General features: G+C 37.2%; 1 protein-coding gene across 3 annotated transcripts in view; it reads right to left on the bottom strand.

Annotated features, from left to right (window-relative positions):
• Positions 1–12361, bottom strand: part of LOC150082262 (retinol dehydrogenase 12-like) — a 72595-nt gene extending 60234 nt beyond the window's left edge. For 2 of the 3 annotated variants that reach the window (XM_090379212.1, XM_090379213.1), the window contains exon 1: positions 12140–12361. In XM_090379212.1, coding sequence (XP_090235338.1) covers positions 12140–12251 — 112 coding nt within the window. In that variant the 5' untranslated portion in view covers positions 12252–12361. Of the gene's footprint in view, positions 1–833; positions 1047–12139 lie in introns of those variants that run through there. The other variant, XM_090379214.1, reaches the window with a different exon arrangement.
• Positions 12362–13748: the final 1387 nt, after the last annotated feature.

Below are 13748 nucleotides of genomic sequence, written 5' to 3'. Positions count from 1 at the left end.
TATCTCATATTGTGAGTGCCTTCACAACGAGTTGCCCTGATATTGAACTACCTCGAATAAGCAACGCTTCGACAGTGGATTATCGGCGAATGCCATCATCACACAGCGGCGGATATCACCCAGTGGGTGGTGATATCCGCCGAGAATCCATTGGCGAAACTTTGATTATTGGAGGTAGTGCAATATCAGGGCAACTCGTTGTGAAGGCATTCACAATGAGATACATATATCTTGTATATCAAAAACGACGCCATTTCACCTACTTCAGTGGTCTACTACGAACTAAAACGATGCTTGGCACTAACTTGTTTGATTACCAAATGTTTATATTTTTTAATAATAAAAAAAAAAACATTAAGTGAGAAAAAGTCATGATAAAAATACACCGTATTCTTTATCACGAACTTTTTATGTGGGAAAACTTTTTACCCGGGAAAATAATACATTACAACATACAGGGGTGAAATTGGGACTTAAAAAACCATCCTAACACAGGAGAAAACTTATTTCTAATCCGGGTTCTACTGTATATATAATCTATGTAATATTGGTTAGTTTACCCATAAATTTAACTACATAAGTAGTGTAACGGCGTCGTTTGATTATATCTCATATAATCAAACGATCATATTATATAGTTAATCTCAACCCATAACATATTATGCCTTGTGCATTTAATCTTTAAAATATAATCTACGTGAACATGTTTGCAAATGAATCGGTCAGAATTAACAAGTACAGAGAAACTTTCTCTTAAACTTCTTCTGGTGTGTTAAAATAAGAGCGCATTCCCACCCCTATAAATATTAAACAAGAAGTAATACGCTACTTACTGAAAATAAAAAGTGATATTATACAGGCACTGTGCCTTTCTGTTTGTTCCTTGGGCTGTCAGCAACTATTGCCACTAATCGCTTCTGCCGGTATCTCCACTACTTTGGGATGTGTATTTAATTAAGAACTACTGAACAGAAGCGAAGCGGAAACGTCACGCCGTCAAAACCCTACCATTTCTTATCCGCATCGAAAGAAAGCACTGCGCGCCTTACTGCTCAAAACTTGTACTCAACTCTTCGACACGCCATATGACGTGTCCTGTTGAAGTGCCCACACACGCCACCTAACACACTTTGTTTGCACAAATTATTTTTTATACACAGTGTTTTTTTTTTTTTTTTTTTGCGTTGACTGTTTTCGAAATTTTAAGCAAAGGATTTCAACATTATACACCTACCGGAAAGATAATAGAGTGGGGGGGACAAAAAAGGAAATGATTAGATAAGAGAACAGATCAATGAAATGGGCAAGGAAACAAGTATTATACAGTAAACGAAATAAAAACAAAATTCAGAAATAATAATAAAATTTGTTCATTTGCCAAAGCATTACGAAATAAAAATACAAAACATGAAAACAGCACCATGAGTGCTCTTATTAATCAGTAATCCTGCTCTTTATGTCGTGAGTCACGGTCAGCCCACAAGTCACCGCCAGCTCCAACCTGTCGTGAATCGTATTCTGACAGACAGTTCCGACTTGCGGAGCATGCGCGAAACGTTTTGTATATGTACTGGCAATGTACTACGTATTCGCAGTAATTTTTTTTATTTTTTCGTTTTCAGAAAAAATAAAAACAATTTCCTGACTACATAAGAATTTGTTGATAATAAAAACAAAAGTAGATAGTTATAAAAACAATAATGGACAACCTTTCTCTTTCTTGATGATTCCCTTCTACTTCTCAGAGTAATTCAGAAATTTTTTTTTTGGCTGGTGCAGCATAAGCCTCAGGCTTCCTCGCACCATATAGCTAACAATAATAATTTGATTGTAAAAATAAAAGTAGATAGTTATAAAAACGATAATGGAAATAGGTAATTATTATTTTCAGGTAATATATTTTGTATTGCCTGAAAATAATATTTTGTGATTATTTGTATATATTTGTAATAATTTGTGAATTATTACACTTGTGAAAAGGTTTTTTTTTTATGAAAACCCCAAACACGAGATATTACAACCTATATACAGTAATACCCCGAAGTTACGCGATAGGTGGGTCCGACGAAAATCGCGTAAGTCGAATTCGCGTAAGTCGGGGTACAACTTTGCATATAAATACATATAAATTTTGCTTAATTGGGACCAAGGACTAACAAAAACACTAGTTTAGAAGAAAAATATTAATAAAATTGCAGTTCTTTATACATATTAATACAAAATATGTATTAAAAAACAAATGACTTACGTTAAAAAGTTATTTCGATGTCGATGGCTTCATAAAATCTAACAAATTCGTCTGACGACACAGCGCGTTCTTTTTTTCACGCAGAATTTCTTCGTAGCAAGCTAATAATTTTTTTATTCCTTGCTTTGTAGCTATAACGCGTTCTTCGTTGGAGTCTATGTTTTCTAAAATTTTTAAGCCCTTTACAATTGAGCCCTTTTCAATTTTCAACCTGTCAAGTTTGCAATTGTCATGTGCTTTTCGCCGTTGCTTCGTTTAGGCCTGTAGCACGTGCAATATCACATGGTCTTTCATTTCGCTCAAAGCGTTTCACAATTTTATATTTTTTCTCTATCGACAGAGGCGGACTGGCCATAAGCCTTACCGGGGAAACCCCGGTGGGCCAGTGTGATTTTGGCCATAAACCATAGTATGAGGCCACTATAAATTTTCCCGGGTAAGAATTTTTGACCCAGTCCGCCTCTGTTTATGGATAATTGCTTTTCTTTTTCTCTCTGAATCTGCAGTGTCTTCACCAGGACGCTTCCTTTTCACACCTTTTAAGTATTTTACTCATTTTTAAGGAATAAAGCACAATTACAAAACGAGGAGGCACGCTTGATACGCATAAACAAAGCTGCGCGCATGTAGCAACTGAATAAACAACACCATAAAGGCAGAGATACACTATTAACACCTCACATTTCTAGGGGTTACTACCATAAAACAATAAAAATCCAGTTGCGTTTCTGCTAGTGAAATCTGTTATAAACTGGTAGTAAACTCGATCTAATTGCATTTGCGATTATACCGATAGCTGGAATTGTGTTGGTTTTTACGTTATTATGGTGAAATGTGTTTCCCCTTCACTGATATAAAAAAACATAAAAGCAGCAAAGTTGAATTTTGTTCATCTTTCGCTCTCATTCTCCGCCGTCGCACCGTATATCGATAACATATGAAAAACGACCTTGAAGATAGTGGGCGGCAGCGTTGCCAAACGAAAAAATCAAGAACCGCGTAACTCCGAATTCGCGTAAGTCGGGGTATTACTGTACTTAGTACCGTGCTTGGGTTGAAGGTTGAGATGACGAAAGAAGAGATTTGTTGACATTAGACTTGAACTTCTGTAGACTGTAATTTTCAGGAAATACGTACGAAGGAAGGTTGTTCCAGAAAACGGCAGTTGAATGAATAAAAGAGGAAAATGAAAAGTTGGTTCTGTGGGTTTGAAGTTGGACAGTAAATGGATGTTGGCTGGTGGCGGCACGTGTTCGGACTGTTTTCAAAGAGAGCGGGAATTATAGAAGCCAATTCAGAAGAACGGTGCCCATGGAAATATCTGTAGAAACAACATGCAGCAGAAACAGTACGTCTGAGACAGCGAGTGGAGAGACTCTGTTAGAGATGAGTCGTTAATTAACTAAACTGCCCTCTTCTGAAAGGACTCTAAAATCCTGAGAGAGGATTTTAGAGTCCTGGGGGCACCGCCCCAGATGTAGAAACAATATTCCATGGTAGGGCGGATTTGCACAGAGTGAACAGCTGTTTGCAAGAAAAGTAACGCAGAGAGCGAAAGAGAAAACCAAGTTTTTTAGATGCAGAGGAAACAATATTTGTAATGTGCATGTGCCAAGAGAGATTAGAAGTCAGGGTAAACCCCAAAAGAAAGAAATCGGAGAGTCATCAAAAGTAAGCATAGGAGCAGAAGAATCTTTCTTGCGAGATATAATATAAGACTGAGTTTTAGAAGGATTGAAATCAACTAAGTTGTCTTTACCCCGCTGAAGATTTACCTGGAGATCGGCATTTAAGGAATTGTTAGCGGATATTCGAGAAGTAGGGCAAGGTTTCTCAAAATGGAAAGTGGAATTCAATGTGCTATCATCGGCAAAACGATGGATAGGATTTCCAGTCAATGGAAGTAGGTCATTAATATACGAAAGGAAAAAAGTGGGGGAAAGAACTCAAACTTGGGGGACACCAGCATTAGTGGAGAAGTTAGAAGACAGAGAGCCATCTACCATCACCCTCAGTGGGCGATTCGATAGAGAAACTGGATAACCAATTACAAAAAATAGTTGGCAAACCATAAGATGGAAGCTTGTTTAGAAGACCTTTATACCAAACGCGATCGAAAGCCTTGGAGATGTCAAGAGCAACTGCTTGTGTTTCACAGAACTTAACTTGTCCATAAATGGGTAACATAAGCCAGAATATCACCAGTGGATCGACACTGACGGAATCCATACTGGCAATCGTTGATCAGACGGAAGGTTTCTGGGTAGTTTAGGAGTTGGCGGTTAATTGATTTCTCCATTACTTTAGAAAGAGTAGAAGTAAATGCAATTGGACGATAATTGGATTGGAGGGATTTGTCATCCTTTTTAGGAACTGGCTGAATATGAACAAACTTCCAAGCCGAAGGAAAAACACCTTTGGAATAAGAAAGTGCAAAAAGGCAGAAAAGAACAAAAGTTCAGGAGCGCAGGTTTTGAGAACAAGTGGAGAAATACCATTGGGACCTGGAGCTTTCTTAGCATCAAGATTCGTCAAAATCTTTCTGACATCCTTTTGACGGAAGACCACAGGAGGCACTGAATGGAGCGCGTTGGGAATAGTGAGGTGTTTTACCAAGGTCATTAATACACGAGTTGGAAGAAAAATGGGATGCTAACAGGTCAGCTTTATCCTTGGCGGAAGTGACAACAGAACCATCTGGTTTTTACAGAGGTGGAAGCAGACATGGGCAAAAGTCGAGGACAATAGCTTTGGCAAGAGACCAGAATGCCCGGCTACCATTGGAGCAAGAAGCAAGTTTTCTACTCTTAGTCCTGTTCAAAATCTAGTTTGGACTGATTAATAACTGCTTTACAATTTCTGCAGGCAGAAAATGAAACTGAAGAATTGGAAACAAGCCAATTACGATACGCAACATTCTTCTCCTGAACGGCCTTAGCAAATTTATTGGAAAACCAAGGTTTAGATCAAGGACGAGATTTTAAAGTGGAGTGTGGGATAAAGGATTCCATTCCTACAAGAATAATTTCACTGACACGATCTGAGCAAACGGTGAAAGCATAAGTTTTGAAACAGTCATACAACCAAGGAATAGAAATCTCGCAGGTCATTCCATTTTGCATTCTTGTAATGTCAAACAACACGAGGTTGGGAATAGCTATGAGATAATGGCTCCATTGGAGAAGAGAATCACCAAGTTGTGATCTGAGGTGCCTAAAGGACCACTCACTTCGACCGTGTACTTAGAAGGGTTGTTTGTGAGAAAAAGATCAAGCGTGTTGGGTGTATGGTTAGGATTGTCCGGTATTCTTGTAGGTAAAAGGTGAATGAAATAAAAATACATATAATATTTAATGCTATCATCCAATGATTTTAACTTATATATATATATATACATATATATATATACATATATATACACACACACACACACACACACACACACACACACACACACACACACACACACACACACACGTGTATATAAAACAGGAAAAATAATAGTAATAATAAAACTTAAGCCAGCAGTATAGCAAACCAATAGAGCGAAAAATAGATTGAAATTAAAGAAGTAAATGCACACAGTTGGGAGGGGGGAAGGTAGTAAGACAAAGTACTGTAGAAGTTACGCTCAAAATAATTAAGAATAAAAAATCGAATTGAACGAAATTTACCTATATTTATGTTAATTAGTTTGTTACACCTATTTTTATGTTAATTAGTTCGTTACATCTACATATAGATATTTTTATTTAAAAATGAACAGTAGATAAATTTTTTCAACCACAACTATTTACATTCTATGTACAAAAGCAAAAAAGAAAAAGTAAAGGAGCTTTTTAGAGAGAAATATACTGTATAGCATGAATCAGAGCTGTAATACTCATACGTTATACGTTGATATTTGTAAAATAATAAGAGTTTTTTTTTTTTTTTATAATGTGAACCCCAAACACGAGAGGTATTAGAACCTATAGTACTTAGTACCGTGCTTGGGTTGCAGGTTGGGAAGACGAAAGAAGATATTTGTTGACATTGGACTTGAACTTCTGTAGATTGTAATTTTCAATCTACAGGAAATATGTATGAAGGAATGTTGTTCCAGAAAACGGCAGTTGAATGAATAAATGAGGAAGATGAAAAGTTGGTTCTGTGGGTTTGAAGTTGGACAGTAAATGGATGTTTCCTGGTGGCGGCACGTGTTCGGACTGTTTTGAAAGAGAGAGCGGGAATTATAGAAGCCAATTCAGAAGAACAGTGCCCATGCAAGTATCTGTAGAAGAGGTATGCAGCAGAAACAATACGTCTATGAGAAAGCGAGTGGAGAGACTCTGTTAGAGATGAATTATTAATTAACCTAACTGCCCTCTTCTGAATGGAATCAAGAAGCCTGAGAGAGGTTTTGGGGGCACCACCCCAGATGTGGGAACAATATTCCATGGCAGGGCGGATTTGCGATTTATACAGAGTGAGCAGCTGTTTGGAAGAAAAGTAACGCCGAGAGCGAAAGAGAAAACCAAGTTTTTTAGATGAAGAGGAAGCAATATTTGTAATGTGCTTGTGCCAAGAGAGATTAGAAGTCAGGGTAATCCCCAAAGGAGATATATCATTTTGCCTAGAAATCGGAGTGTCACTAAAGATAAGCATAGGAGCAGAAGAATCCTTTTTGCGAGATATAAGACAAGACTGAGTTTTAGAAGGGTTGAAATCAACTAAGTTGTCTTTGCCCCACTGGAGAATTAACTGAAGATCGGCATTTAAGGAATTGGCAGCAGATTTTCGAGAAGTTGAAGCCGATTGAGCAGGACAAGGTTTCTCAAAATGGAAAGTGGAATGCAATGTGCTATCATCGGCAAAACTATGGATAGGATTTCCAGTCAATGGAAGAAGGTCATTAATATACAAGAGGAAAAGAGTGGGGGAAAGAACTGAACCTTGGGGGACACCGGCATTAGTGGAGAAGTTAGAAGACAGAGCCATCTACCATCACCTTCAGTGAGCGATCAGAGAGAAAACTGGATAACCAATTACTAAAAACAGTTGGCAAACCATAAGATGGAAGCTTGTTTAGAAGACGTTTATGCCAAACACAATCAAAAGCCTTTGAGATGTCAAGAGCAACTCCTTGTGTTTCACCGAACCTTTCCATTGAATTAGTCCATAAATGGGTAACATAATCCAGAATATCACCAGTGGATCGACACTGACGGAATCCATACTGGCGATCGTTGATCAGACGGAAGGTTTCTAGGTAGTTTAAGAGTTGGCGGTTAATTGATTTCTCCATTACTTTAGAAAGAGTAGAAGTAATTGCAATGGGACGATAATTGGATGGGAGGGATTTGTCACCCTTTTTGGTAACTGGCTGGATATGAGCAAATTTCCAAGCAGAAGGAAAAGCACCTTTGGAATAAGAAAGTGAAAAAAGGCGGCAAAGAATAGGAGTAAGTTCAGGAGCACAGGTTTTGAGAACAAGTGGAGAAATACCATCAGGACCTGGAGCTTTATTGGCATCAAGATTCATCGAAATCCTTCTGATATCCTTTTGACGGAAGACCACAGGAGGCATTGAATGGAGCGTGTTGGGAATGGTGGGAGGTGTTTTACCAAGGTCATTATAACATGAGCTGGAAGAAAAATGGGATGCTAGCTGGTCAGCTTTTTCCTTGGCTGAAGTGACAACAGAACCATCTGGTTTGGGCAGAGTTGGGCAATAGTTGCGGCCAATAGCTTTGGCAAGAGACCAGAATGCTCGGCTACCATTAGGGCAAGAAGCAAGTTTTCTACTCTTAGCCTGTTCAAACTCTAGTTTGGACTGATTAATAACTACTTTACAATTGTTGCGAGCTTCGGTGTAGGCAGAAAATGAAACTGAAGAATTAGAAACAAGCCAATTACGATATGCAACATTCTTCTCTTGAACAGCCTTAGCACATTTATTGGAAAACTAAGGTTTAGATAAAGGACGAGATTTTCAAGTGGAGTGTGGGATAAAGGATTCCATTCCTGCAAGAACAATTTCACTGACACGATCTGAGTAAACGTTGACATCAGAAGTTTTGAAACAGTAATCCAACGTGTTGTTTGGCATTACATTCTTGTAATGCCAAACAACACGAGGTTGGGAATAGCCATGAGATAAAAGGCACAATTGGAGAAGAGACAATCACCAAGTTGTGATCTGAAGTGCCTAAAGAACCTCTCACTTCGACCGTGTACTTAGAAGGGTAGTTTGTGAGAAAAAGATCAAGCGTATTGGCTGCATGATTAGGATTGTCCGGTATTCTTGTAGGTAAATGAACAATCTGTGCTAGGTCATTAGTAATTGCAAAAGCCTCAGCATCTCGACCTGCTGGGTCGGTGTGACTAGAAAACGGATGGGAGCTGGAGTTGTGAACATTAAAATCACCAAGGAAAATTACCTCACTGTTAGGAAAGTTGGACTGGAGAAAGTCAAGTTGCAAAGAGAGGAAGTCAAAGAGCTCCAAGTGATTAGTGGAGTTGGGAGAACGGTAGAGACAACAGATGAATTTGACACAATGAGGTAGAGACATTTTAAGCCAGAGAATATCAAAGAGAGGAGATTCCAAATTGCCAAGTCTCTGACAGGGAATATCAGAACGGACATATCCACCAGTACCACCTTTGAGGCGAAAGGAATCATACAGCGAATAATTTGGGCATCTGAGATGAGCAGTAGTTGAATCACCCGATAACTGAGATTCTGTCAGAAAAAGTACATGGGTTTTGGCAGACTGCAAGTGGAAATGGACATCCGTGAGATTAGAATTGAGACCACGTATATTTGTGAAATGAATTAGGAAGTGCTTGGGAGGTTTAGATCTTTTCGCAGATAAGCTTGCTCTATTAGTTTGACAATTCATGGTGTATTCAATAGTAAGAAAAAGTGGGTGGGACATGCTGTGTGAAGAAACGAAATTTTTGGATATGGCGTACACGTGGTAAGAATATATACCCAGATCCTTGACATAACGTGGCCTCGACAATGCTCCCTGCATACACACTACTCGGACTCCCTCCAGTCACTATCTGGCAGAGTAGAGGTAGCAAGATTATACACTAGCTGATCCGGAAGCCTCCTAGAGAGTTACCAATAGGTTCGGTCCGGTGTACTAACTAGCGGCCGGCCTGCCAACACCGTTTTAGAGCTGTACTCTCGAAATGTAAGGAATATTGGATCTCGCCACGACGTTCATCATAACCTCAAAAGTCATCAGTCATACTGCATGATGGAAGAGATATGGGAGGGTTGACCGGAACTTAGCTCTAGAGACTAAACATGGGTTTACCTTAATATAGTACGTAGAACACTTCCGTATGATACTCTCCAGAAATTAAAACGAAAAAATCGAAAACTTACATTAAAGTAAAAAATAAATAATTAAAAACTAATTTAACACAATTAAAAAGAATCTAACGAAAATATTCAAAACGATTTTCCTTCCTGAAGCTGAAAACGCTTTTCGACTGTATGTCGAAAAGAGACCAAACAATAAAACAGTGAATATATAAAAAAATAATAATAATAAAATATCAATCAAATTTCTTAAATCTTGTCACACACAAAGAAGGAAAAGGGCGTTAAGCATGATGTGGAATCCTCATCCGACATCTTAAAACGTTCCAAATTTGCCAAGCGGATCAGTTTAAGTTCAGTTTCCATAATCAGCTGATTAACCTTTTCCTGCTAAGTTAATATTCAATATCATGAAATTTTTTCTAACGTCCAAGCCGTCTGTCATGTGCTATAAAATTTTCTAGGCCATCTCTTCTATGGTCTTTTTTTTTTTTTTTTTTTTTTTTTTTTGATGCTGCATTTATGAGTCTGCTTATCGGAGTCTCGTGTTGACTTTGTTGCATAATCCATAGCCATAACGCAGTTTACCTTTAAACTATCTTTAATTTTTGTTTCTTTTAAAATGGAACGAGAACTTAACGACCCTTGTAAAAAAAAAATTAAGCACAAAATCCTTCTAGATTAAGATATTTCCCCGATCTTTTGCAGTTGTCACGTCTATCTACTTCAAAGCCGTCTTTCAAATGTATCCAACTTAGTTTTCATAAAAAAAAAAAAAAAATACTACGATCTAATACTTCTAGTACTACGTAGTAAATGACTTTCATCAACCGGCACAATACCAATAAGCAAAACATGCAGTTCCCGCTTTACGAGTTTTTTCCCCCCAAGTATCAACACAACTTAATCGAAAATATGAACGTTACAATAAAATGCTAAATACTGTATTCATAAATACGGTACTTCAAACCACGCGTAGCTATACAATACAGCGCGGGCATTTGTGTTTTCAGGCAGAGATAAGGAGGGAGGTCCAACTCTTAAAAGAATTTTGGAAAGAATTCTATATTTTAGATGCAATCAAAATAAAACGAACATGGGAAAAAATTACAGAGAAACATGAGTGTCTGAAATAAAAACTCTCTCATCAGTTTATTGATAACTTTGAAGGATTTCAAGAACCAGCAGAGTTCGTACAAAATAACACAGAAGGTCGTAAATGTTGCTAAACAATTGCAGCTTGAGGTTTCTACAACTAACGTCACCGATCTGCTTCAAGTACACAATGGAGAGCTCACAAATGAAGACCTCGTTGAAATGGCAAAATGTGAAGAAGCTGAGGGAGGAGGAGGTTTAACAGCTGAAACTCCTATTCGTTCCTTCACTCTCAAGGGGCTTGACGAAGCATTTGAACACAGAAAAAGCAATTGAGATTTTCGAGTCACAAGATTTTCAAATTTGGAGCGCACTAGAAAAGTTGCTATCGTGAAATTTATAAAGAGAAGACTGTCTTGGAAACAAACGACTCGAAGCATTTCCGAAGAAGATGACTCCTTGTGCTCCCAACAACGAGTGCCGAGTCGATGCTAATGAAGAATAAATATTCTTCAACATTTGTATGACAAATAATTTATTATTAAAATTTTCTTGATTTTAAAGACTATTTTTTTTTCATTTATTTGGATAAATAAATCATTGTTTATAAGCATAAACTATTGCTTTGTTGACCTTAACATTACTATGGTCAAATTTCATTGTTGAGAACGTAACCCCTGTTTTTAACATTACCTCTATGGGAAACACATTCCCGCTTTACGAGCGCGCGCGCTAGGAACGAATTAACTCGTAAACGCGGAACTACCTGTACTTTGCTTTGAAGTGATGAAACCCATGTTTAGTCTCCAGAGCAATATTTACGGCAATCGGGAGATCATAATCGCATTTGGCTAACCGATTATTGACATTTTGTATTTCATAACCGATTATTTTAATAATACAAAAATAATCGATTATGCTCATCACTATTCTGCGTATGAAAGATACGCAGGCTGCAATTCTTGATGTGTGAAATTAAATTTCCAGTTGCTGGCACGGTGACATTTAAAACGTTTCTTGATATTAAAGTTGTTAAAGAAAATCGGTTTTCGATTATGAAAACAACGTGAATCTAGACTATATCTACAAACATTCATCTCTTCCAGATAAAGCTGATTTATAATAGAGCATTTGAAATTTTTCTTCATAGCATTTTCAGCAGGATGTGCCAAATAATCAACCAAATTAACTTTTCGACGAAGCGAGCAGATACAGCATTTTCTAAACATATACAGTTGCTACTAAATTAAATAAATGACCTTCACATCAATGAGCGATACCCGATACTGGATTATCAAATTTTTTTGTTGAAGGGGTAGTTTCTATCCGTTCTGTTTTTCTTTTTGCCTGCCACGCCCATAAATGTACAATATAAAAGGCGTCCCCCCCCCCCTTTAACGGAACTGGCATCTTTCAAGTATTACAGCAATTTGCATTAAACAGTATTAGCCTTAATTGCCGACGTCTTCATGTCTTACCTGATATGCCTAAAGTTAAAAACACGGAACAGTGTTCACCAGCGAACTGCACGACCTCTTCGAAAGTAAGAGCAATTATAGGACTTGCGTCTTCATAGCTGGCGGAGTACATTGCAAATAGTTCTTTTTAGTTTGTTCGTTAACAAAATGGCAAGTTATTCACTGACTGCTTACTCTTATTTAAGTTGTAAAGAATGAAACTTTCTCAACTTTTGACATCGCTACACTTCGTTTCTGCTAACTAATACTTAAGCAACCTTCGCTCTGGCCTCGAATGACATTGCGCCAATCCCACGTGTACCAATGTCGACAACCTAAAGGCGACCTCTGCTGGAATGATAAAAATGCAGAAATTTATGGATAATTCTAATAATAAATTAAAAAACACTGCCATATAGGCAAAAATATGATCGGTTTACTGGAGTGCAGTCTTTTTTTAATCTATTTTAAGGATAATTTTTTTTATTATTCTTTTCAATTAAGCATACTCATTGTTGGCCGTTTGTGTTGAAATAAAATAAAATTCATAAAAATAGTTTCCACATGCATGCCGACTTCAGGTTTTGGTTTTGTTGACTTCCTTCCCTCCCTTCATCATTGGCTCAAATAGCAATACACGTACTAAAATATGAAAGCTGAGTAAAGAAATTTGACCCTATATGACGATCCCAATACGATGTTACTAAGGCAAGTATAATAGCAAGCATGTCATCTTACATTTGATGGCATTTCTCCACAAAGTAAGAGTTCCCGTCCTATGTCTTAATGTGATATTATTTTATTGTATACTGTTATCTACGCTCGTTTAGAATGTTTGCAACTTACGAAATTATTAATTTAAAAAGTACTTACAGGACTACTTGCATCAGTACCACAATATTTAAACAGCATGCAACAAATTATTTTTTAGTTACAAAATACATAATCTGTATTTAGCCTGAAAATTCTGGATTTCCATCGCTATTGCCCCTTTGTCTCAAATCATCTTCGGATCACTAATTTTAAAGATGTGGCAGACGTTGTAAAAAATAATACAAAATAAAAAATAAATAAATAAAAGTTATTTTTCAAAATATATACATCACTGCGCTGTGGTCCACTAATGCCATGTTAGAAATGAAGTTTCTTTCTTTTCTTTTTTTTTGATAAATATTTTATTCCGATCTTCGAGGACCTATTTGTAACTTATTAACGCAATTGATCTATCCACTGATTAACAAATGATTATGCACAAATTTTATATGAATATGTGTATATAGAGGCACAAATATATTCTTGAAATTAAAATATTACTGCCCTGCGTTGATTGCCAGAAAATCTAGTAACAGTATTAATGACGATACTCTAGAAATTTTAGTTCTTGTACTAATAAAGACTATCTAGAACTAGAGATATGCTGGTAAATATTTAAGAAACGATTCGTAAAAACAAACTCCAGTACTCCACTGGGAAGATTGGTTGTTGGTTGGTTGTTTTAGAGCAAGGGTGGCCAACAAGTCGATCGCGGCTTTAATTTCGTTCGATCACGACGAATTTTAAATATATCTAAAAATATATTAGTCAAAATCAAAATGTTGTTATTATTATGCGCTCCACTGCATACGTCTAA

The sequence above is a fragment of the Mastigoproctus giganteus genome, chromosome 8 (genome assembly GCF_048544385.1).
Source record: "Mastigoproctus giganteus isolate SK-2022 chromosome 8, ASM4854438v1, whole genome shotgun sequence".
In the NCBI taxonomy this organism is placed as follows: Eukaryota; Metazoa; Arthropoda; class Arachnida; order Uropygi; family Thelyphonidae; genus Mastigoproctus; species Mastigoproctus giganteus.
The sequence above is the reverse complement of the archived record's forward strand: the minus strand, read 5'-3'. Positions and strand labels throughout refer to the sequence as shown.